The sequence below is a fragment of the Aethalodelphis obliquidens genome, unplaced genomic scaffold (genome assembly GCF_003676395.1).
Source record: "Aethalodelphis obliquidens isolate GAN/ISIS:26980383/991018 unplaced genomic scaffold, ASM367639v1 scaffold5, whole genome shotgun sequence".
Lineage (NCBI taxonomy): Eukaryota > Metazoa > Chordata > Mammalia > Artiodactyla > Delphinidae > Aethalodelphis > Aethalodelphis obliquidens.
The window spans coordinates 74970281-74994576 of NW_020837949.1; the positions used below are offsets into that span (position 1 = coordinate 74970281).

The 24296-nt window shown below is 40.2% G+C and overlaps 1 protein-coding gene across 1 annotated transcript in view; it reads right to left on the minus strand.

Annotated features, from left to right (window-relative positions):
* The window catches only part of IGF2BP3 (insulin like growth factor 2 mRNA binding protein 3), a 138436-nt gene that overhangs the window by 26931 nt on the left and 87209 nt on the right, over nucleotides 1–24296 (minus strand). Inside the window, exons 4-5 of the mRNA XM_027102675.1 lie at nucleotides 8906–8957; nucleotides 8760–8823 (exon numbers count right to left, since the gene is read on the minus strand). Coding sequence (XP_026958476.1) covers nucleotides 8760–8823; nucleotides 8906–8957 — 116 coding nt within the window. The remainder of the gene's footprint in view (nucleotides 1–8759; nucleotides 8824–8905; nucleotides 8958–24296) is intronic.

The following is a 24296-nucleotide window of genomic DNA, read 5'->3' on the forward strand; positions in this document are numbered from 1 at the left end:
ATCAATCACTATAAATTCTCAATACCTATTATGAGCCAGTCCCCAAGGGAGTAAGCAGTCCCTGCCCTTGTGGAGTTTATGATTTGATTTGGGGCAGAGAGACAGGGGTGGTAGTGAGCCAAAAAAAGCAAATGAAGCTGTTTTCTACCTTACCTATCTAACCATCCATCCATCCATGCATCCATTCATCTATTTTGAGAGGAGCTTTACTTTTGTTTTGTTTTGTTTTCATTTTTGAACCTTATTATGGAAAAGTACCCAATCTTAAGCATACATCTCAATGAATTTTCACAAGGTGAACATGCATATCGAGATGCAGAACTAAGACACACCAGTGTCCCAGAAGCCCCACCAACCAGTACCTCCTTCCAGTCACTGCCCCTCCCCGAGGCTTCTCACACCATAGATTAATTTTGCCTGTTTAAATGTCTATATAAATATATATGAGTAGACATGTAATCTCTCATGTCTGGCATCTTTTACTTACCTTGTTTATAACAGTCATCCAAACTGTTGTGTTCTAGCTTACCTACATATTCTAAAAGTGAAAAACTCAATAAAAAGTTGACAGACGATATCACCAAGGTTTCAAAAGCATACACAGACATAATCCTAATAATACACACTCCCAGTGCACAACAAAATTTTTTTTAAACAGGCCTCAGGCTTTCTCTAGGTTTACTCAGATTCTTTGCTCAGATGGTGCTCCAGTGGGCCCTGAGTTCAATCCAGGCAGGGACAGAAATACAGGCATGAAATGCTCTCTGTCTAGTTGCTCAGAATGATCATTTCTGGTTCACGTACTGCTTTCCTTATCTGGAGATCTTTCCATTTTTGACTTGGATGGAAAGGGTGGCGGGGGGAGATAGTCCCAGCACCAAAAAGGGTACCAAAACCATGAAACGGCATGGCAGACCCAAGCAACCAGACAAGGCATACCAATGTTCTTAGGACCCAGAATTCTGCCCTTTCTCACTCCAATCCCCTGTTCCATCACTGTCCTACAGTGCCTTGCACACGAATGAACTCTTATTAGAAAAGATCCCAATCATACAGGAAAACAAAGTATCAAGAAATTTCTGTCACCATCACCAACCCTCCAAGACCCTTCCCACTGTAACTGTTAACTGTGATAACTTCTGTAAATGGACCAGTTCTTTCCATGTTCACACAGGTGTGTACGTGTTCAGTACCCTCTTTAAAAGCGTAACTGAGATCATGATAGACATAGTCTCGTGACTTGCTTTTTTTCCAAATACAATACATCTTGGGATATTTCCATGTGATTTTTGTATGAGAGGGCATTCTTTTCTAATGTATATATAACTGAATCACTTTGCTATACAGCAGAAGTTAACACAACATTGTAAATCAACTATACTTCAATTTTTAAAAAGTAGCTAAAGATGGCATTCTTTTCATAAGCTTTACAGGTGATAGCAGGCACACAGCAAAACTTGTTTTACCAATGCCCTGATACAAGAACCTTAAGTTAACACATTTTTCCTTGCTTCTTCCCTCTCCCCTTTTTTCTTAAGGAATATGTGGATTAAGGGCCCTAAAATATTTTGGCTATTTCTAAAGGAAGACAACAGCTGAGAGATTTTATTAATATCAATGATGTATATTTATTACAGGAAGTTGCAATTACAGAAGTTTCAACCAATTAGATATTCATTCAAAGTAACCTTTTTTTTGCCCACGCTGGGCCGCTTGTGGCATCTTAGTTCCCCAGCCAGGGATCGAACCAGTGCCCTCAGCAGTGAAAGCGCAGAGTCCTAACCACTGGACCACCAAGGAATTCCCCCATTCAAAGCAACTTTAAACCTTTTAAAAGCCCAGAAGAAACAGATCATTGAAGGTTCTTTCAGAGACATAAAGAAAGCCAAGCCCAATGTAGGAATCAACTACACCTACAGGGATAAAAGGCAATACCGTCCATAGTGACTTCCTTTCCCACTATAAAATTGAGTAATGCCAGCTTCAGAAGAGGGTAAGTAAAGTTTGATTCTAGAATTAAGTCAGTAATGTTACCAAAAAAAGTAATTAGCTTCTTTCTTGAGTGAGAGAGGCAGGCAGACAGACGTCCTTCTCCATGGGAATAAACAGAGATAAACATGTAAGCCACCAGATCCTTTTATGTATTCTGGGGCTATCCAGATAAGGTCATGTGTGTCCCAAGAAACAACTCTCTCAAATTGGCATAAACTGTAATTCCAAACTTCACTGTGCTGCTTTAAAAAGATTTCTTGGAGGGGAAAAGAAAAGATTCTCTCACTTGGGAGGTCAGATAGCACAGGGCTCCACGACCCAGTGCGCAGTCTGGGTCCCAAAGGCTCTAAACTCAGGCTGCTCCTGTCAGAGAGCAGACAGCACACACTGTGTATATCCCACTGCTAACTGCCAAGGAAGCAGGGTTCCCAACCCCTCAGCCCACGGTGCTCCAAACTTGGACACAGCTAGCTGAAGGTACAGGAGTAACTTAACTGCAAGCAATGACTTTCTCATGACTGAAGATTCCAAGTTTCTGAATTTTAAGTCAACCACTATAACCTTTCTATGCACAAAGCTTAATATTCAGCTATACCATTTGGTGGTCTGCTGAGTTCAGGGGAAACCTTAATAGTATTTTCATCAACCCTACTGTACACGCAAGACGTGTGATCAACAATTGTCATCATAATTACTCAAAACATATGCGTTCAGCTCAACAAAACTCAAGGATGTTTATCCCACATGTGTATTACTCAGGAGGCTGTTTCTCATCATTACTTGAATCTGCTCTGATGCAATTTGAAGAGTCATTCAGAAGATGGTGAGTAGTTTTGCTAGCTGGTAGCTCTTAATTGCACTGCTAAGTTTATTGGAATAGATCACAGTGTAGGACTGAAAGGGCCTTGAGAGAAAGTATAAGCAGTTTATCTCAAGGATGAGAGAGTAAGAAGAACTGAGACACAGAGAGGTCAAATTTATCCAATGGTACACACATACAGAGCTGAGAAGTGAAAGAGAGACCCAAATTCTAGCCCAGCTTGAAGACTAAGTAGCCATGGAACCCTGGAAAAGTCGTTTTGTTGTTTGGCATTAGCCTAGATTTATGGTCCCTTTCAACTCTAAATTCCACGTCTAAAATCTCTTTTTCTTATTCCTAGACCTCACTGCTGCGTATCTCATAGATCCTAACGAAATGAGGCTTAGCCATTATTGAAAAGTCATACCATTCCATTTTCTCCTTGTACCAAGAATAAGAGGCTGAGACATACAATTCAGCAATAATTACCAAAAGCCTGATAATACCACTGCAGGGATGCATCTTAAGGAAACAATTATGAACAAAGCCCATATATTTACCTACAAAAGACTTCATTACTAAACTACTTCTAAAGGCAAAAAACAACTGCAAACAACCCAGATGCCCAATAGAGGACTTACCTACACAGACTGTGGTAGGGATGAAATACCAGATAGAGATTACTAACAGTATAAATATAGTTAATGCAAAGACAACCTGCACAACTCTATAGAGTGATCTTTAGCATTTTATAAGTGGTAATGCATGGACAAAGTCTAACAAACTTGATGGCAAATTTCACAGTGGTTATCTCTGAATGGCAAAAAGGGCAACAAATTTCTTTGTCTCACTACCTGCTCTATTGTTTCTTCTTCCAGAATAAATCTTCTATTTACATAATTTTCAAAGCTTAAGGGTAAATATCCTCCCTTTAGCCATCAACCAAGTTGTTTCAAACACTTCTGTGTGTACCCAATACAAATCTTCAAACTGATATGAAAAGATATGCAATAATAGCTTCAATATATAAACTATATTCCTACTCCCCAACAACAAAAAAACACACACCAGAAATAGGAACCCCCTGGACAACAAGGTTCTACTGTATAGCACAGGGAACTATATTCAATGTCCTGGGATAAACCATAATGGAAAAGAATATAAAAAAGAATATATATATAAAACTGAGTCACTTTGCTGTACAGCAGAAATTAACACAGCATTGTTAAATCAACTACACTTCAATTTTAAAAAATAAAAAGTAAAATAAAATGCCAAATCAATCTTTAGAAAAAGCTCCTCAGATAATAAACAGCCCCAACTACAAAAAAAGAAAAGAAATAAGAACCCTAAAAAAAGTAGAACTAAATACCTACGAATTCTGAAGGGTTCTTTGTCACCCATTACAAATCTTCCGATGAATACTGTCTTTGTTATCTGAGCATCCCTGGAAGATGGAAGGAATAGGTATTCCACAGACCCAAGTCCCTCTTGCTTCCAGGAACAAGAAATACTAAGTACAGACTCCTGTTTTTTTGTTTTTTAATAAAGTGCTTTGATCTTTTTTTAATTCATATTTTTTATCTATTTTTAAAATTTTATTTATTTATTTTTGGCTGTGTTGGGTCTTCATTGCTGTGCGCGGGCTCTCTCTAATTGCGGCGAGCAGGGGATTCTCTTCATTGTGGTGCGCGGGCTTCTCATTGTGGTAGTCTCCCTCGTTGTGGAGCATGGGCTCTAGGCGCGCGGGCTTCAGTAGTTGTGGCTCGCAGGCTCTAGAGCATAGGCTCAGTAGTTGTGGCACACGGGCTTAGTTGCTCTGCAGCATGTGGGATCTTCCTCGACCAGAGCTCGAACCCATGTCCCCTGTATTGGCAGGTGGATTCTTAACCACTGCACCACCAGGGAAGCCCCATACTCCTGGTTTTAATAATTTAGTTTTTAAGTTTGCATTATTTTTACTCATGTATTATTTTAGTAAATTAGTAATTTGAGGCTTGAGTTAAAGCAGATGCATGCATTCCTAGTGATATTGGCACTGTTAACCTTTGATTTTTTCCTTAGCCACAAGGTGGCAGGAATTTCCATGTTAAATTCTTAGAGACATAGCCTTATTGAAGAATCCTCTTAAAAGTGTCATTCATAGAGCTTAAAAAGAGGCTTTTGAACTTGATCCCTAACTCCTGAGGGTCAGTGGCCAGTCATTATCTGAAATGAAGTATCCTGTACAATAACGGGGTGTTATCAACAGCAGTGAAAAATGTTGGGAAAATGTGTAATAGTTGCTAACTTAGGAACTCTTACCACCTTCCCATTTTACACATAGGGTTGAATTAAGACAGTTTAACTTGACCAGAGTCACAGCTAGAGAAGTGGCACAGAAAATCCATTCCATGGAATTGGACTCTGGAATGTATCCTCTTAATCTCCACGCCCTACTCACTCCTGCACAAGCACATCCCAGTTACAGAGATGCCCACGTAACAGATGCTACGGAAAAAAAGAAGTCAGCTGAGAATGTCACCTCAGACCTTAACACCTAAAGAAGTGAGCTTTGGATGGCTGCAATGGAAAAGGCAAGAAGAAATCATGCCAGGTTAGTTTAGGCAACAGTCTTGCTGGAGCTCAGAGAACAGGCTCTCAGGGTTCAGCAGAGCAAGGCCTGAATGGACCAGCCTTCCCCAGCTCCAGCCAAATCTAGCTGTTCTTTAGGCGCCCAGAAGCAGTGGTTTGAACAAGAATTATTATTTACTGTAAATTATCAAATTTATATTTGATAAGACCACTGTCTATAAATATGAGCATATATGCATGAATATATTAGTTTCTTGTCAGCCCTCATTTTGTAGCTGAAAAACTGAAGCTCAGAGAGGTCAAGGTTACAGTCAGAGCTGCCTGACCTCAGGGTCCATGCTTTCTCCACTACATCGAATGCCTCTCAAATAAAATAAGTTCTCCTCAAAGGATGATAATGCACTTCACATCTTTTTTAAAAACTTACTAGAAAACTAATAGTTTTCATAACACTGTACACAAAATTGATTTGTCCATTCTTTAAATCTATTAACTTTCTCTGAATACTCACTTATTTTCTAATTCTCTTTGATCTTTGGAATTCTTGAGAGGGAGAAAACCCAGTATTCCTAGAAGGAAACTCAACTTGGACAGGAATTAAATCAGGTAATCCCTCTCCAAATACTGTTCCAGCCCTGGAAGGCACGTCCTCGAGGACAGAGACTTTGCCTTTATTCACTGGCAACTTGTGGTCAATAACTGGTACTCAATAAATGATAATGGGCTGACTACTAGAATGAAGGACATGATGATTTTTCATTCGCTGAAATGCCCAGTTTATTTGTTTAGATTATAGAACTGCCTAAACTACAAACTCCTAACAGTCTTTTCGTCCCTCCTCGTGATCAACAGGATCCTGACAATCTCTAACAATCACTGCGAAGTGCTTTTAGAATTAAAATGCCTCCACATTCAGCTTGCTGTCATGCTGAGAGTACCTTCAGCAGTCATTCTGCCTTGGCTAGCAGTCTACCCTTCCCATGCCTGTACTCTTAATGCTTCGGAATTTTTACAGGGGGTGGTGGGTGCTAAATGTCAGCCAGTCCCCATGAAGGCTCACTCCAAACATCTGCAAAGCTATGTGGGTATGTCTCCGACATGCGCTCTCCCGTACAGCTGTGTAACTGCTAAATGAGACACCTCCCCTCTACCCAGCTAGCCTCACATAAACTGTCAAATAACACAACTGGGACAGGCCTCTGACAATCTCCAAATATCCTTGGGTTTATCATGCTGTCCCTCATCTCCCATCTAACAGAGAGTTGGCTCTACCAAGTAATATTTATTACAGTCTTTGTAAAGACTAACACATGTAAATGAATGAAGCCCCTGTGTTCTCACTGCTCACTTTTACCCCCAATCTACTTCGGGTAAAAAATGTGAAATTTTCTTGTTATTCCTCTTATATCATGATTGAAGAATAAAGTTTGTAAGAAATCAGTTTGTTTTACAACATATACCACAACTTCTATAATGTCCTCACATAAACTGTTAACATTTTTAAAATAAATGAATGATACAAACAGAAGGGAAAAATGAGTATTTTAAGATATATTAAGAGCCTCCACAGACGTGGAGATCAGACTTGTGGTTGCCAAGGGGGGTGGGGGGGAGAGAGAGGGATGAACTGGGAATTTGGGGTTGGTAGATGTAAGCTATTACATTTAGAATGGATAAACAACAAGGTCCTACTGTATAGCACAGGGAACTATATCCAATCTCCTGGGATAAACCATAATGGAAAAGAATATTAAAAAAAGAATGTAGATATATGTAAAACTGAGTCACTTTGCTGTACAGCAGAGGTGGTACAACACTGTAAATCAACTATACTTCAATTAAAAAAATAAAAAAAATACATTGAGTCTCATATTAAAATATTAAAAGTGAATCTCAAGTCTTTTGCTCCTGAGAAAGAAAAAGTGAAATTAACGTAATTAGATACTACTTCTCACCCACTGGATAGGCAAAGTTTGACAAAGCCCTGTGTTAGGGAGAGTTACGGAGAAATGGACTCTCGCACAGTGCTGACAGGAATTTAAACTCATCAATATCCAACAAAATTTTTAAAATGCACATCCATCTTGACTCAGCAAATCTACTTCTAGGAATTTAACCTATGGCTATACTCGCACACTTGCAAAATGACTGCAAAAGGGATTCAATACATCATCGTTCATAACTGCAAGAGAACTAAAAATCCAATTTGGGAATAAGTCACTCCATATCCATACCATCAAATTCTATGCAACTGTAAGAGATACGTTTACGTGTATAAAACACTCAAATGTTATGGTATCATTTGGGTAAAAAGGAGGAAGAACACACACACGTGCTGTTCTTCCATACGGTTATCTACACGGAAGGGAACAAGGTAGGTGGGGAACAACGCCGGGAGGAAGATCTGCACTACATACATCTTTAGACCTTTAAAATTCTGAACCATGTGAATATTACCAATTTAAAAAATAAAGTTCCACTCGTGTTATGCAAATTTCCATCTCTTTCCCACCCCCATCTTTCTTTTCATAGTCCCTCCATGCGTGGGTACTGCCTTTGGTAACCTGGCTCTATTCCCACTCTTGCTGCTGGTTTCGCCTTTCTCCTTTAGGGCTCAGGGTCAGCCAGCATGGTCCTTCTTTTCCCACACAGAGCACAGACAGTCTGTTCCTGCCTGCACTTTAGCTGGCGGTGGTCAAAATTTCCACGGTCTGCTGACACTCAGCACTGCTGGGTACCCTGCATGCCATCCCTCCATGTTTGTTTTCTGAGCAGATCAGTCAAAAGCAGTATTTGTGGGATCCTCATTTCCTCTCTCTAGTGGTCAATCAGTTCATTCGATTATTCCCGAGCCTACAGAATTATCTTTTCCTAGGTAAGATTTTTTTGATCTGTGAAACTCTGCCTATTGCATCAGAATATACTTTTTTCCACCAAATTACATTAATCCCACTTCTGCACACTCCTAAATGAGAACAGTAATCAGAAAAATCAGCGAACAAGCAAACTTAACAGTTAACACTGTTGTTAGTTTAACCCATGATAAACTTACCAGCTTTGGGCAAAACAGCAACAATGTATGTTATCATAACCAATAACAAGGAAAAAAGTCTTTAATGTAATTTAGCAATGATATCCAGGCCCAGAGCTTTTTTGCAAACAGGATGCAATTCAGCTTCATACTGTATCACTATATTCTTGGCATTAAAGATATACTGAAAATGTAATAAAAACTTTAACCAATGTAGGTTCTTATTAGACATTCAAACTTAAAAAGAATTGCAAGGTCAAACGTTGCAAAATAAAGTTTATGTCTGCTACCCACCAGCCCAAAATATAAGTACTATATTTAACCTAGTTATTACACAGAGATTAAAAGTTTCAAACTGCTTACTGTCTAGCTTGCTCCTTACTGGAATAGGTTACATTAACGACTGCAGTTTCCGAGTCAGTGTTCACTAGAGGAAGAAAAAAAATAGGTTAGTTTTCTTTCTTCTTTCTTCCTTTTACAAATTTGAAAGCAATTGAGAAGACATGTACCTTGCTCACAGCTTTCCACCACTCCATACTGGACTAGTAAACTATCCAGCACCTATCAGGAGGGGGAGAGAAAATTACAAACTTTCAATTTCCCACGTTATTAACAAGGGCAGGATTAGGTTTTAAAATCACAAAGTAATTGTGATGGCAATGAGGCCCCCGCCCCCCCAAAAAATAACTGGGGTTTGGACCTACAGAAGTGAGGGAAGGGCCCCTTAGGGAGCATACGGTGGGTTTTTCTCTTCTGCCTCTCCCGAGGTCCCTGACTTCGAGCTGATTTAACCAAGAAGTATAGGGGCTCAGCAAAATATTCAAAGCTACAGCTGCTGGTCCCTGAGGCTGGAGGACAAAGAAGCATGTAATTCCCATACACACACCACCAACACATCATCACACTTCCTCCTTGTATAGCAAGTCACAAGACAAGGGCCCACGTTAAGTTTTATCTTTAAGATATTCCTTTTCAAAGAACTTCCTTTCACAGCTGGAACAGATGTATCAGAACAGACTACTCTCAAGGCAGGCTAGCAAAATGAAGAAAGATATTCTGCCTGGAGTCTTGAACTACAGACTAATCTAAGTGGTTTATCAATTCTTGGGACAGTAGAAAGTATAAAAAGAAGTGAGTTTGTGCTGTTAGTCTTCTAAGCCTACACTGAGTTGGAAAAAGTAGAGTTGGAACTATCTTTCCCACAGCTTCATTATTGCACATGCATGTTATTCTAATGAAAGGCTGTTAAAACAGCAACTGAATTTTATTACAGTATAAACTGCAGGTATACATCTCATCCATGTAAACCAAATTCAACTGTCATTCGCTTCCAAGAACTGTAACAGGTTTTTCTTGAAAAGTAAAACAAAATAAACTTCTATTGATTTACAGTGAACCATTTACTCATCAATTTAATTGCAAAATTTGAAGGACAGTCCCTTGAGAATGTTTTCTGGCCCCCAGGACACAGTAAACCATTAAGAAACTCACTAAGTAAGTTTTTATGGTAATTTCCTACTAAACTTTAAGCAAATTCTTCTAAAGCAATGTTTATCTTAAGTGGTACCTTTCAGGCTTTTATTTTGTCTGCTGAGTCCAGATTGAAATCTATAGCAAGGTTTGTCTGGAGATGAACTTTTTATTTATTTATTTTTCCATTTTAAATAAGGTTAACACCTATTTGTGAATGGAATGGTTAGTATTTTCATAGGTAAGTTTTGACACAGGGAATGTCCTGTGGGTGAGGTCTAGAAGCACACTGATCTTTGTCTCAAATTATAGCTACTGCTTAAACCATAAAGCGTAATTTTTTACTTTTAATTCAGAACACTTAACTGACTACATAAAATTTCATTTGTCCGTCTCAGCCATTAGAATGCATGCTCGGCATGAACAGGAAGTTTTTGTTCACTGTACTAGCCCCAGCACCTAAAATATACAGGCAGAAAATGACATTCAAATAGCTCATAAATAAAGTGAAGCATTCTCAGGGGGAAATACTAGTATAGCTTATTAGGAACAGTACTCTTTGTAACAGTGCTCACCTGTTTTAGAGGTAAGTCTGCCGTGCATGTAATGTTGATAAGAGACCTAATTTATAAAGGCCAAAAAATAGGAAACCTTTCACAATGCCATGCAAATAGATAGTACGCAACATGTAGTGCCTTTAAAAAAATTTAAACAGCAATCTACTTACATTTTTAAAACTAAAAAAAATTTTTAATACCAATAAATGTTTTCTGTGTAAATTAAAAAATTCTAACAAGGTGTTCATTCCAACTTAAATAATTAAAGCAGCAGGAAAGGTACATCTACCATTTAAAATTTAGCTTTTAAATGAAAGCCACTCCAATAGTAGAGCTTTACGAAATTTGGGTACCTTGAGGGGCAGGGGTACGGAGGCAGCTAGAGGTGGTGGAGGAGGCGTGTAGGAAGTAGGGGGTAAGTGCCAATTTAATAGATGTTAATTTAAATAAACATCATTCTTAATTCTTCCTAAAAGCAATTTGTTCACTAAATACGTTAGTCTCCACGTAGCTTACCTTACACTACATTAACTTTTACTACTACAGAGAAAACAGTACAAAAGTTAAATACCCATGATTTATAAACAATGTTGACTAAACCTACAATAATGCTAATGAAACTAATGCCTCCAGAAGGCCCACTGGCAAAGTGATATATGAATTATATATACATTGATATATGTATACACACAAATAGACATATATTTATATGTGAATATATATATACACACAGACACAATACAATTTTTAACTTGAAAAAAAAACAGGAAATGTCCATCAAATTTTTCACTGCATGTATTATACATAGTTTAGTATGTTCAAAACAAAATTGCTTGTAAGAGTTCAACATTCTAAGTAATAATAAATGCTATTGGTTGTCAACTGTCCCATGTGTAAAATCTCTAGAAATTAGAAACTACAGTCCTATACACTAAAAATGGTAATTTTATTGTATGTAAATTAGCATCCCCATTTCCACAGCACCTTAGCTGACCTAATCCTCGAGGTGAAAGCAATGTCATTTTATAATCTCTTCACCGATCTTTATTCTCCCACTAGACTAGTGATTATTGACCATAGTGATGTGATTATTTGTCAGGTGTGTCACAAGTAACTTATTCCTCACAGTTATACTGGCTTCCATACTCCAGATAATTTATAGGTGTATGATCATAGACTCCAATCCTCCTTATTGGACACATGTGTTTTAGAAGATGATGGGACAGTGTTGGTCATTACAGTCCAAGCGCCCCCTTCAGTGTGGCCCCTCCACACAGGGCTGCACTTGCTTCTAAACTTCTTAAGGGAAGGGACCATGTCTTAGTGACCTGTGAGCCAAGCACTGAGAAACAAAAAAAAGGTAAGGGAGGGGTTAAAAAGAAGCCACAGAATAGTTTTGGTCCTAAGAGCAAAGGAAATAAATTCCAGGTTCATTTAAAAGTCCATAGTGGGCTTCCCTGGTGGCGCAGTGGTTCAGAGTCCGCCTGCCGATGCACGGGACATGGGTTCGTGCCCCGGTCCGGGAGGATCCCACATGCCGCGGAGCGCCTGGGCCCGTGAGCCATGGCCGCTGAGCCTGCGCGTCCGGAGCCTGTGCTCCGCAACGGGAGAGGCCGCAACAGTGACAGGCCCGCGTACCGCAAAAAAAAAAAAAAAAAAAGTCCATAGTGACATAAACAAGTAGGAATTTATCACGAATTCATATAAAAAAGACGTAGACGTGGAAAGTCACAAGCATTCTAAAAACCAGTAAAATTAAATTAAAAGCAGGATATTTAACACTCTCTTGCCCCAGCACACCTTTCACTCATGCGCACGCACACACATACACACAGACCAATGACCTCCTGAACACCAAAACCAGACTCAGACTTCGAGGAGGGGTTACAAGAAAGAAGTCATCCTGCCTATTCCTCATTTCAGCAGGAGCATGAGAAAAGCCATCGGAGATGAAGGGAGCTTCCTTCAAATACAGGTCAACACATTATACAGAAACAGGAACCAGTTGTTGCCAGATATGGATAAAATCATCCCGGGAACTTTGTTCTTTTACATCTACCTATAGAAGACCAGCTACATTAATAAACAAAGAACAATTCTATATTGCACGTCCCAATAGCATTTCTAATAAATAATGGTACAAATTTCAAATACAAGGTAGTTTTTAGAAATATCTACCTTAATGTAGATTTTTATACAATGTTACCATTATAATTGGATAACATTCAAACCATTCCCTCTGAAAAGGACTTTCAACTCAAGGAGGTCAACATACACACACCAGATCCCTGACAACCTCACAAGCCATGTTGCACACCATCTTCATCACCGATAAAACCCAGAGGGAGGGAATTCCCTGGCAGTCCAGTGGTTAGGACTCCACACTTTCACTGCCGGGGCCCGGGTTCAATCCCTGGTTGGGGAACAAAAATCCCACAAGCCGCACAGCACGGCCAAAAAAAAGAAAGATAAAAAAACCACCCAGGGAATCTCAGCCTCCAGTTTAACACACAAACCTTCCAGACCTCACAACTTTCTAGTTATCCTCAACTTTCACAAGTTACATCCTCTAACACGGGGAGGAGACTATAATTTAGGATTCCATAAAATCATGTGATCAGAGCGACCAAGAGAGAGAGTAGTCCAAGCTACCATCCACTCACACAGACCTCAAAGTCACAGAGAAAGATGAACACCAGAAGGGACCCTATTCAGGCAATGCTTGAGACCTGACACCTGTGCCCAAGCCCAATATTGAATCCCTTTCTCCTCTGCTACTGCGTTTTACTGTAAGAGGCAACACCATCTACAGTTATGCACACCAGGAACGTTGCATTCAACCTTGTTAACTGCACCTGCACCTCCCTCAAGCTGCTTTCTCTTCTGCCACCACACTAGACCAAGCCTCCAGCATCTCTCTCTGGACTACGGCAACATGCTCCTGAGTTGTCTCCCATATTCATTTTGTTTCTAATTGTTCTCATAACAGACCAGCATCATCCAGGGTCACAGCCACTGGCTACGTGTGGCTATTACGCACTTTAAATGTGGCTAATCCACAACTGAGATGTGCTTAAGTGTAAAACAAACTGCAGACTTTAAATACTTAGTACAAAAAATATAAAATCTGAATTTTTAAAATATTGATCACACATTAAAATTGTAATATCTTAGATATACTGCATTAAATAAAATATTATCAAAATTAATTTTCACTGGTTTTCTCTCTTGCTTTTTTAACATGGCTTCTAGAAAATTTTAAACTATCCAATAGAAAGCCTGAATTAGCTTTCTATTGGATAGTATTGGGCTAGACGGATTTTTAAAAGCTGAGCTAATCAACTCATACCCTACTGTAAACTCTAAGAACTTCCCTTTGTATTTGGGATAGGATCCAAAGTCCCTAAAGACGACCTCCCTGGTGGTCCAGTGGTTAAGATGCCTGCAGGTTCGATCCCTGGTCGGGGAACTAGGATCCCACATGCCACATGGCGAGGCCGAGAAAAAATACCAAAAAGCAAAGTCCCTAATGAGTGCCCTGAAGGCCTCCTGTGACCTGCCCATCATCTAACGGCACTCTCTCCTCTCCAACAACACTGACCTTTTTTTAGTAATAAATTATGAGTGATAACATTTGAGTGCTTTCTAGTAGCAGCACTGTCCCAAATGTTTAATCTGTTTTAACTCAGTTAAACCACACAAATCCCGTGAAGTAACGTCCTATTTTATAGATGGGTAAGTTATGACATGGAGAAGTAAACAGTATTTCAACTTGGATAGATAGTTAAGTGATGGAGAAATGATTTAAACCCCAGCTGTCAGATTCCGGAGCTCACACTCTTAACCACTTGGTCAAGTAAGCTACCGCATTTCCCCACACAATTAGAATAAAATACAATGGTACAGACTGAAAGCAATTTAACCCTTACTTTGCTGCAAGATCAAAATCATCCTTCCGTAGGCAAAGAACTTTATCAACTCCCAGGGTCAGTAAACTTCCCCACCCATGTTCCAAGTGCTCAAAAGTTTATTTTTATGTTCCTCAATCAGATGAAGATATTAACCAGCATTACCTTGCTCTATATCTTACTAACAGAAATAGTGGCTTAAAAAAAAAACCACTCTAAATAATGCAAAGTTAGGGTCCCTTTTGACTAGGTAATAACTTCCCAACCAGTTACTCCACCAAGTGCTAAAAGAAACCACTGTCAGTTTGGTGGGTCTCTCCACATGTTTTTAGAAGTATGTGTGTCACATGAAAAAATGCTTAGGGACTTCCCTGGTGGCACAGTGGTTAAGAATCTGCCTGCCAATGCAGGGGACATGGGTTTGAGCCCTGGTCCAGGAAGATCCCACATGCCGCAGAGCAACTAAGCCTGTGCGCCACAACTACTGAGCCTGCGCTCTAGAGCCCGCACGCCACAACTACTGAGCCCGTGTGCCACAACTACTGAAGCCCGCGCATCTAGAGCCCGTGCTCCGTAACAAGAGAAGCCACCGCCATGAGAAGCCCGCGTGCGGCAACGAAGGGGAGCCCCTGCTCGCCGCAACTAGAGAAAGGCCACGCGCAGCAACAAACACCCAACGCAGCCGAAAATAAATAAATAAATTTTTAAAAAAAGAAAGAAAAGATGCTTAAAACCATAAGTCATTAAGGAAATGCAAATCAAAATCACAATAAGATACCACCTTCATACCCACTAGTATGGCTATAATTAAAAAAAACAACAATGAAAATAAAATGTCTTGGCAAGGATGTAGAAAAATTAGAACTTTCATACATTGCTGGGAGGAATGTAAAACAGTGCAGCCTCTATGGACAACAGTATGGCAGTTCCTCAAAAAATAATAATAAAAAATAGAATTACCATATGATCCAACAATTCCACTTCTGGTACCTACCCAGAAGAACTGCAAGCAGGGACTCAAGAGATATTTGTACACCTATGTTCATAGCAACATTATTCACAATCACCAAAAGGTAGAAGCAATCCAAGTGGATAAATAAAATGTGGCAGGGGTTACCACTTCCAACAGCTAAAATTACTAGAGGAAAGGGGGAAGACACGAGTTCAAAAGCCTGAGGATGATTCCAACATAATTCTGGGTAAAGGCACTAATTAAGAAGTGACTTATCTATCTTTTTCAACCCAAGGCAAAAAGAGCACGCTGGAATAAAAAGTTGCCCATGTCTTCTCTTCCCCTCAATCTCTGCCTCCATCCTCATTAAGATAAGTATCAGAAGACCAATTTCCCAGTAATTTCCTTAAGCTTCTAAGTGCTTGCTTGCACAAACGCCCTCTAGGCCCTAGGAAGGACCCTGGCAATAGATCATACAGTTAATTTTTCTTCAACTTGCAAAAGGAATATATATGGTGATTAAAATAAACACAACAGACCACTGTCTATTTCCACCTGGAATGCACCTCTGTCACATATCCCCTCGTGGAGTGTGCTGGAACAGAAGCAAGCACTTGGGGGATCCAGTTAGAGGGAGCTGGTTGGACAGACACTGAGTTTGAGACTAACAGGACAGCCTAAGGTTCACCATCATACAGCTTATGGTTAACTTTAAATTGCTAGCTTCCAGAAAAACTCCTACCACCCTATGCCACCTCACCAGACATCTGACCCAAAGTGTGCAGGGCTAGAGGGTGTGGATCACGTGGTTCACAAACGCACCTACAGCCCCCCTCTTAGACCTATGTAGTAAGTGGAGGAGAAACCAGATTTGGGGTATATGAAACGAGAAACTAGCCAGTGGAAAAATTTTCCAAGCATCAAGAATGTAAAACTGTAAGCAGAGAATCAGGTTCCCATTTTGTCTGTTCGAAATGGAAGGCCTCTCCTGTAGGAATACAGTACATGGTGCATTTTATGTTTAAAAAAAAGAAAAAAAAATTTTTTTTTTCTTATTTCGTAGGGATGAGTAAAATAAAACTTTTCAGAATTCCTGTGTGGGGGGAGGGAAGAAGTGACTTATCTAAATGAGGTGAAAAATATCCCAAACTGTAGTGGCCTCCAAAAGTGATAGCAGACCATCCCACTGCCCCCATTAAAGCTTATTTAAAAATAAAAGACAACAGCGTCTGGAGAAGAAAAATAAAGAAAGGGGTTGGTTCCAAAGTAAATACTGATAAAAATATTTGCCCATAAGAACTAGTCCTTCAGATGTGCAGCAGTTATTCTACTGGGCTCCATGGGGCCTTATAATAACATATCTGGAAGTGATGAATGGGTAAATGATGCGTGGTACACTCATACACTGGAATATTATCAAGCCATAAAAAGAAATGAAGTACATACTACAACATAGATGCACCTTGAGAATATTATGCTAAGTGAAAGCGGCCACGTATTGTATAATTTCATTTACATGAAATATCCACAGTAGGTGAATCCGTAGAGACAGGAAGATTAATGGTTGCCAGCGGCTGGGAAGAGGGTGGAAGGGAGGAAGGGCAGTGACGGTTAATGCTGTGAGTTTACTCTTTGGGATAATAAAAGTGTTCCAGAATTAGTGGTGATTCCTAACCTTGTGAATACACTAAAAAACACTGAATTGTATGCTTCAAAGAGATGAATTTTATGGTATGTCAATTATAGCTCAAACTTCCAATAAAGAAGAAAATGTTTAAGACATGACAGGATATAAACTTAGACATGAGCCAACCTTGTAGGAAAGCGCCTATCATACTAGACTGAACTGAGAGTCTAACATTACAGTGTAACCGTTGGGAGAAAGGTTTTTTCTTCTCTCCTTGTGACTTTCTAAATTTTCTACAATGACCATGTAATTTTGCAATCAGGGAAAAAAAAATGAGATCATTAAATTGGATTATATTGGACTTTACACTGTTTTCCAAAAAGGTAATGCCAAGAAATGAGTGTCGGGAATTCCCTGGTGGTCCAGCGGCTGGGACTCCATGCTTCCACTGCAGGGGGCACGGGTTTGATCCTTGGTTGAGGAACTAAGATCCCGCACGCTGTGCAGTACGGCCAAAAAAAAATAAATGAGTGTTCTCCTCTCCTATTCTTAAGGCTCTCACTGGACACTGCTGGAGTAACAATTAAACCAAAAATTGGTTAATTCCTTAATAACCATCTTTAAAATGGAACATATTTTTGGTTCAATTGAACAAATGGCAAAGCCAAACACATTAATTATTTGGGGGCTGGGCAGAGGAAGGAGAGATTCTAACCACACCAACCCACGCAGCAGCCCTGAACCAGTAGTGCTAAGACAAGGTCAGGGTGCTAGAAGAGAATGGCCTGGGGACAAAAGTCAAGTGGAATCCCTTCCCTCCACTGCTACGTGTTTCCTGTGACAGACATGCATGTCATAAGTTTAGTTGCTTTTGAACAGTGGTGTGGACAAGTCATCAGAGCGTTGTCAAAGTAGTGACAAAAGCAGCCCATACAAATGTCCTCGACATTTCTCCATTCTGAAATGCACTGGTCAGGTGGGGCAGGGGGATCCACCAGGGTGTCCTCACACCCATTGCTCTCAGTCTCTGGTAGTGTGTGTTCAAAATCAAGGCTTTCCTTGGAGCCCAGCCATGTATTTGCTATATTTAAAAACTGCTAATTAAGCTCTTGAGTATTGCTTTTGGCACCAAATTCTACTGCACAAGCTTTTCATCCAGATCCCATGCCTCAGACTGTAACATGATCCTGCTTCATGCTGTTCAGAAAAGATCTGAGCACCAACTTGGAATAGCACCTACTACTGATAAATTGGGACTGGAAGTAGACATGCTCAAGTAATTGTAAAGGTTTTAATAAGTAGCAAAGGTCCATCAATAAACAAGAAGTTGGGCTTCCCTGGTGGCGCAGTGGTTGAGAGTCCGCCTGCCGATGCAGGGGACACGGGTTCGTGCCCCGGTCCGGGAAGATCCCACATGCCGCGTAGTGGCTGGGTCCGTGAGCCATGGCCGCTGGGCCTGCGCGTCCGGAGCCTGTGCTCCGCAACGGGAGAGGCCACAGCAGTGAGAGGCCCGCGCAACCCAGCAAAAAAAAAAAAAAAAAAAAAAAAATAAACAAGAAGTTATACTTAGAGGAAGACAATTTAGCTAACTGCAAACTTTTCAGGAAATCAAGTCTATAAAATAGCAAGCTCACCTCTTAGAGGCTCTATTTAGTCACCAACCAAGTTTACCTCGGGTTTTTAAAAGATCTTGGGGGCCCGGGGTGGGGGGCGGGGAGGGGATCCTCAATTTTCTGATCTTCAAACTACTCCTCCTTGCTTCCTTCTTCTACTGCAGAGATTCCCAGAGTCCTGTCTACAATTCACCACTCCCAGCACATACTTGGTTTGGAAACTGTATGCTCTGCGGCTTCTAGGTCGCTTCAAAACATACCTCCACGTACTTGCTGTCCTCATGGCAACTCCGCATCTTTGTTATTGCTCAATGAATCGAAATCTTATATGGGTGTATTTCAAAAGCAAAACCATGGTCAGCTCTCCACATCCTAGTAGCAGGGGATGCTAAAAATTTGAGCACCAATTTCTAAGATGGGTTGGAAGATTCATAACCTGGTGATTTGCTCAAATACAGAAAAGCTATTTCAAAATTCATGCTCAGCCACGAATACAACAAACATAGCCACTACACTATGAGATTTTTAAATTTAAAACCCTTGAACTTCCCCATGTCTCTTAGGGGAAAAAAAATCCAGGCAATTTAATATGGTTCCAAACATTATCACGGGGCTTCCCTGGTGGCACAGTGGTTAAGAATCCGCCTGCCAATGCAGAGGACATGGGTTCGAGCCCTGGTCCGGGAGGATCCCACATGCCGCGGAGCAACTGGACCCACGCGCCACAACTGCTAAGCCTGCGCACCACAACTACTGAAGCCCACGTGCCACAACTATAGAGGCCCGCATGCCTGGAGCCCGTACTCCGCAATGGGAGAGGCCACCACAGTAGGAGGCCCGCACACTGCAGCGGAGAGTAGCCCCTGCTCGCCGCAACTGGAGAAAGCCCACGTGCAGCAACGGAGACACAACACAGCCAAAAATAATAAATAAATAAAATAAATTTATTTTAAAAAAAACATTATCATGTATTGCTCTCCAACTTCATCTCTCATCTAATCCCAACTAATTCCTTAATAACCATCTTTAAAATGGCATTTTGGTTCTTGTTATCCTCTAGAATGCAATCCCTGATCACTCCCAGTCTTGGTCAACCCCCTGTACCGGGTTGAAGAGTGTCCTTTAAAAATTCACATCCACCAGTACCTGTGAATGGGCTCTAATGCAATGACTGGCATCCTTTTAGTAAGAGGAAAAACTGGACATACAGACACACAAGGGGAGCACCACATGACCACCTAGGTAGAGAATGGAATGATGCAACTACAAGCCAGGGAATACCCATGATTGCTGGCAACCACCAGGCGCTAGGAGAGAGGCTCGCCAGCACCTTGATTGCAGACTGCTATCCTCCAGAATTGTGAGAGATCACATTTCTGTTGTTTTAATCCTCCCAGTTTGTGGGAATTCAATACGGCAGCTTCATGAAACAAATACACTCCCCATCCTCAACAGTAAACACCTTGTACTTAACTCTGGGTCTTGTCTTTACTATAATAGGCTGATTATCTGTCCACGTTGGAATTAGACTCTACCTCAGTGCTCTATCTTGACGAGGACTTAGCACACAATTACAGACTTTGGAAATCCAACACGGCAACAGAGAACCCATGTCACTGGCAGCTCTATGTACACACAGTAACTAACCTTCAAATATTCTTTCAATTCTTCACATAACATTAGCACATTTAATCATCCAGACAACCATCAAAAGCAGATAATAACCCTGTTTTCAAGATGCAAAAACTGAGATTCTAAGAGGAGAGGCCACATGCCCAGTCAGAGAGCAAGGACATGTGGAGTCAGGATTTAGAACCCCCCCCGCAACTCTAAAGCCAGTGCTCATTACATCACACCATCCATTTCTCAGAAGGCCACCATCTCGAATGGAAAATGCTTCTTCAAAAGCTCTTCACAGTAACATAAAGGGAAGAAAATTGATAAATGTAGAAACTGGTGGACAGGCACAGGGGGATTCATTATATACTCTCTACTTGTATATGCTAATATATAAGCAGAGAAAATATCAAAGTTCTTCATACTCATTGAAGTGATGCCTGAGTTTTTAAGTCCAATTCAAAGTATCAGTACTTCGCAACAATTTTAACAATCCTTGGGCAAAGGTATAATATTTGTACCATTCATTAAAACTTCAGTATGTAATAGACACTACCCAAGTCATTATCTCTGAATACACCAAGGACAGATTCACAGAAGAGCTGCTTCTCTGAATTTCGGAGAACAGGGAAGACTTTCTGAGTAAAATAAAACTATATCTCACCAGATTTATTTTTTCCAAGATTAAGTTTCCCAGTATTTCAACTATGCTCTAAGAAAAATGTTCTCTCATTTTTTTTATACTCTACAGACCAAAAAAAAAATTTAGTTTTTCGAGCAGTTTTTCTAAAATTAAAAAAAAAATCATGCACTGTATCTGTCAGAATTTAAATCATGACCAAAAGTTTAGCTTAAATTCAAATTCACTCATATCACAACCAGTGCATCATCTGTCATCTCAGTAATTATCCTCCTACCACGTTCTATACAATTGTTCTATTATAACCTCTACTGTGAAATGAAAAGGCCCTACTTATTAGTGATACCTCAGATAAATATAAGGATCAAGGGAGCTCCCTAGTGGCGCAGTGGTTAAGAATCCGCCTGCCAATGCAGGCAGGGGACATGGGTTCGAGCCCTGCTCCGGGAAGATCCCACATGCCGCGAAGCAACTAAGCCCGTGCACCACAACTGCTGAGCCTGCGCTCTAGAGCCCGTGAGCCACAACTACTGAAGCCCGCGTGCCTACAGCCCGTGCTCCACAACAAGAGAAGCCACCGCAATGAGAAACCCGTGCACCACAACAAAGAGTAGCCCCCGCTCGCCACAACCAGACGGAGCCTGCATGCAGCAACCAAGACCCAATGCAACCAAAAATAAAGATAAAAGTACCAGAACCCTGTAATAAATTCACTAATCTTCCTTAAGCAAAGCTATGTGCAAAAACACTCTAAGTGCACTGATCATTTTGATAAATAAATCTTTAATAATTATTACATACATACAATGAATACTGGTAGAAGTTGGAAGAAAAACTAGGACAGGTGACCTGATGGATTTACATGTTTACATGCAGGCTACCACGCAAATCATTTATCTGATAAGGAACTTGTATCTAGAATATGTAACGAACTCAAAACTCAATAATAGAGACAAATAACACAATTGAAAAATTGGCACAGGATCTGAATAGACATTTCTCCAAAGAAGATACACAAATGGCCAAAAAGCACAGGCAAAGACGCTTGACATCCATCATTGGTCATCAGGGAAATGCAAACCAAAACCACAATGAAATATCACTTTACACCCACTAGTATGGCTATAATCAAAAAGTTAGTTAATAACAAGTGTCGACAAAAGGTGTGGCGAAACCAGAAGTCTCACATGCTACTGGTAAGAAGTGTAAAACGGTACAGCCACTCTGGAAAAATGTTTGGCAGTTCCTCAAAACCTTACACAGAGTTACCATCGGTCTCACCAATTCCACTACCAGGTATATACCCAAGAGAAATGAAAACATATGTTCACACATCAAAAACTGTACATAAATGTTCACAGCAGTAACACTCACAATAGCCAAAAAAAGTACAATCATCCCAAATATCCACCAACAGATGAATGAATAAACAAAATGTGGTACATCCATACAATGGAATATTAGTCAGCAGTAAAAAGGAATGAAGTATTGATGCGTACTACAACCTGAAGGAGCCTTGAAAACATTTTGCTAACTAAAAGAAACCAGACACAAAGACTACAACGATTACATTTTATAAACTGTCCAGAACAGGCAGATCTACAGAGACAGAAAGTTTAGACATTACTTAGGGCTAAGAGGGATGGGAAGACAGGGGGTGACAGCTAAAGCATACAGGATTTCTTTTGGGGTGATGAAAATATTCTAAAATTAAGTGTGGTGATAGTTGTACATATCTGAATATACCAAAAAACATTGACTTGTATACTTCAAACAGATGAATTGTTTGATACGTGGACGATAGTTCAACAAAACTGTAGAACAGTGGGGGGAGGTATTTATAAGAATAGGAAACTGGAAACAATCTATACAAACAGCCTAAGACAAATAAGTCTTTAACAATTATACAAACATTAAAAAAGAATGGCAATGAATGATTCTCTACAGCATACCTGGTAGGTACTAACAACTAGCTTGCAAAACAGCACCGATTGTGTCAGGCTGTTTTTGTGTAAACCACACATGTATAGCCAAAAACTAAAGGATGTTCAGAAAGTTCTGAAATAAATCCCCTAGCCAATAGAAATTTTGACTTTTTGTTTGGCTTTTTATATAAGCAGCGTGTATTTTCTTTACAAAAATAAGAAAAACTTTTAGTTCATGGTGTCATTTATATGCCAACTTCCTTGTTTTATTACCAAAGATGACAGGTGTATTTTCCACTTTGGCTCCAGGACCCAGGAGCCAACTTGAAAGAGCTCCCACTGGCTAAACATGGAACAATTTGACCAGAGTAAAGCTAACAAAAAATGGACTGAAACAGAAAGTGTTATAAACTCAAAGTATTTAAAGAAAAGTATCACTTACCACTGGAGAGCTAACAGCTGATAAATACTGATAGCTATAATCGAATATTTATCTTGCCATTTTTGTAAGAATTGAACCACATAGAACATCTGAAGAAGTTTCTCTTTATAAAAGTGGCTCAATTAATAAATAAAATAATAGAATCAGAAAATCACCATTTTGCCTCCTTTCATGAAATAATGAATTTCTCAAAATCTATGGCTACTATATCACAGAAAGAGGAAACCAAATATATGCTTCCTGACAGAAGTCTGTACCACCACGTATGAAGTATTCTTCCTTAAAGAGAAAGGAGGAGGAGAGGGAGGAAAAAAGGGAATCTGAATGTGATCAAGCCTTTTGTGGTTCTCAACCTTGAGAGCACAGCAAAATCACCTGAGAAGCCTAAAATACTGGTGCCTGGGCCCTAATACCCTGGAGATCTGATTTAGTTAGTCTGGAATATAGCCTGAACATTACCATGTTATAAAAATCCCCAATTGAGGGCTTCCCTGGTGGCGCAGTGGTTGAGAGTTCGCCTGCCGATGCAGGGGACGTGGGTTCGTGCCCCGGTCTGGGAGGATCCCACATGCCGCGGAGCGGCTGGGCCCGTGAGCCATGGCCGCTAGGCCTGTGCGTCCAGAGCCTGTGCTCCGCAACGGGAGAGGCCACAACAGTGAGAGGCCCGCGTACCGCAAAAAAAAAAAAAAATCCCCGATTGATTCTAACGTGCAGCCAAGATTAAGATCACTGCTCTAGATCTAATTACCAATTCACAGGATTTAGAGGACTGAGAAACAAAAGTACAAAACAAGGATGAAATCAGCTAATGTAGACAAGACAGGACCAAAAAATCCAGTTTTTTCAACAAACCGCAAGCAAACAGGAAAGAAAAAGGAGTGGGTATGCAAAGATTAAAGAGGCTTAAGAGAAAAATCAACCAACTGCAAAGTATGGACCTATTTTGATCTTGATGCAAACAAATTATTTTTTAAATATGTGGGGCAACTAAAATATGTGAACACACTTCACATTTTATAATAACAATTTGTGTGATGATATTGGTTTTATTTTAAGTCCTTATCTTTTAGAAATACACACTGAAATAATTATCAGTAAAATTAATTATTAAGATTTATTCAAAATTACCTGACGGCGGGGGGGGGGGGG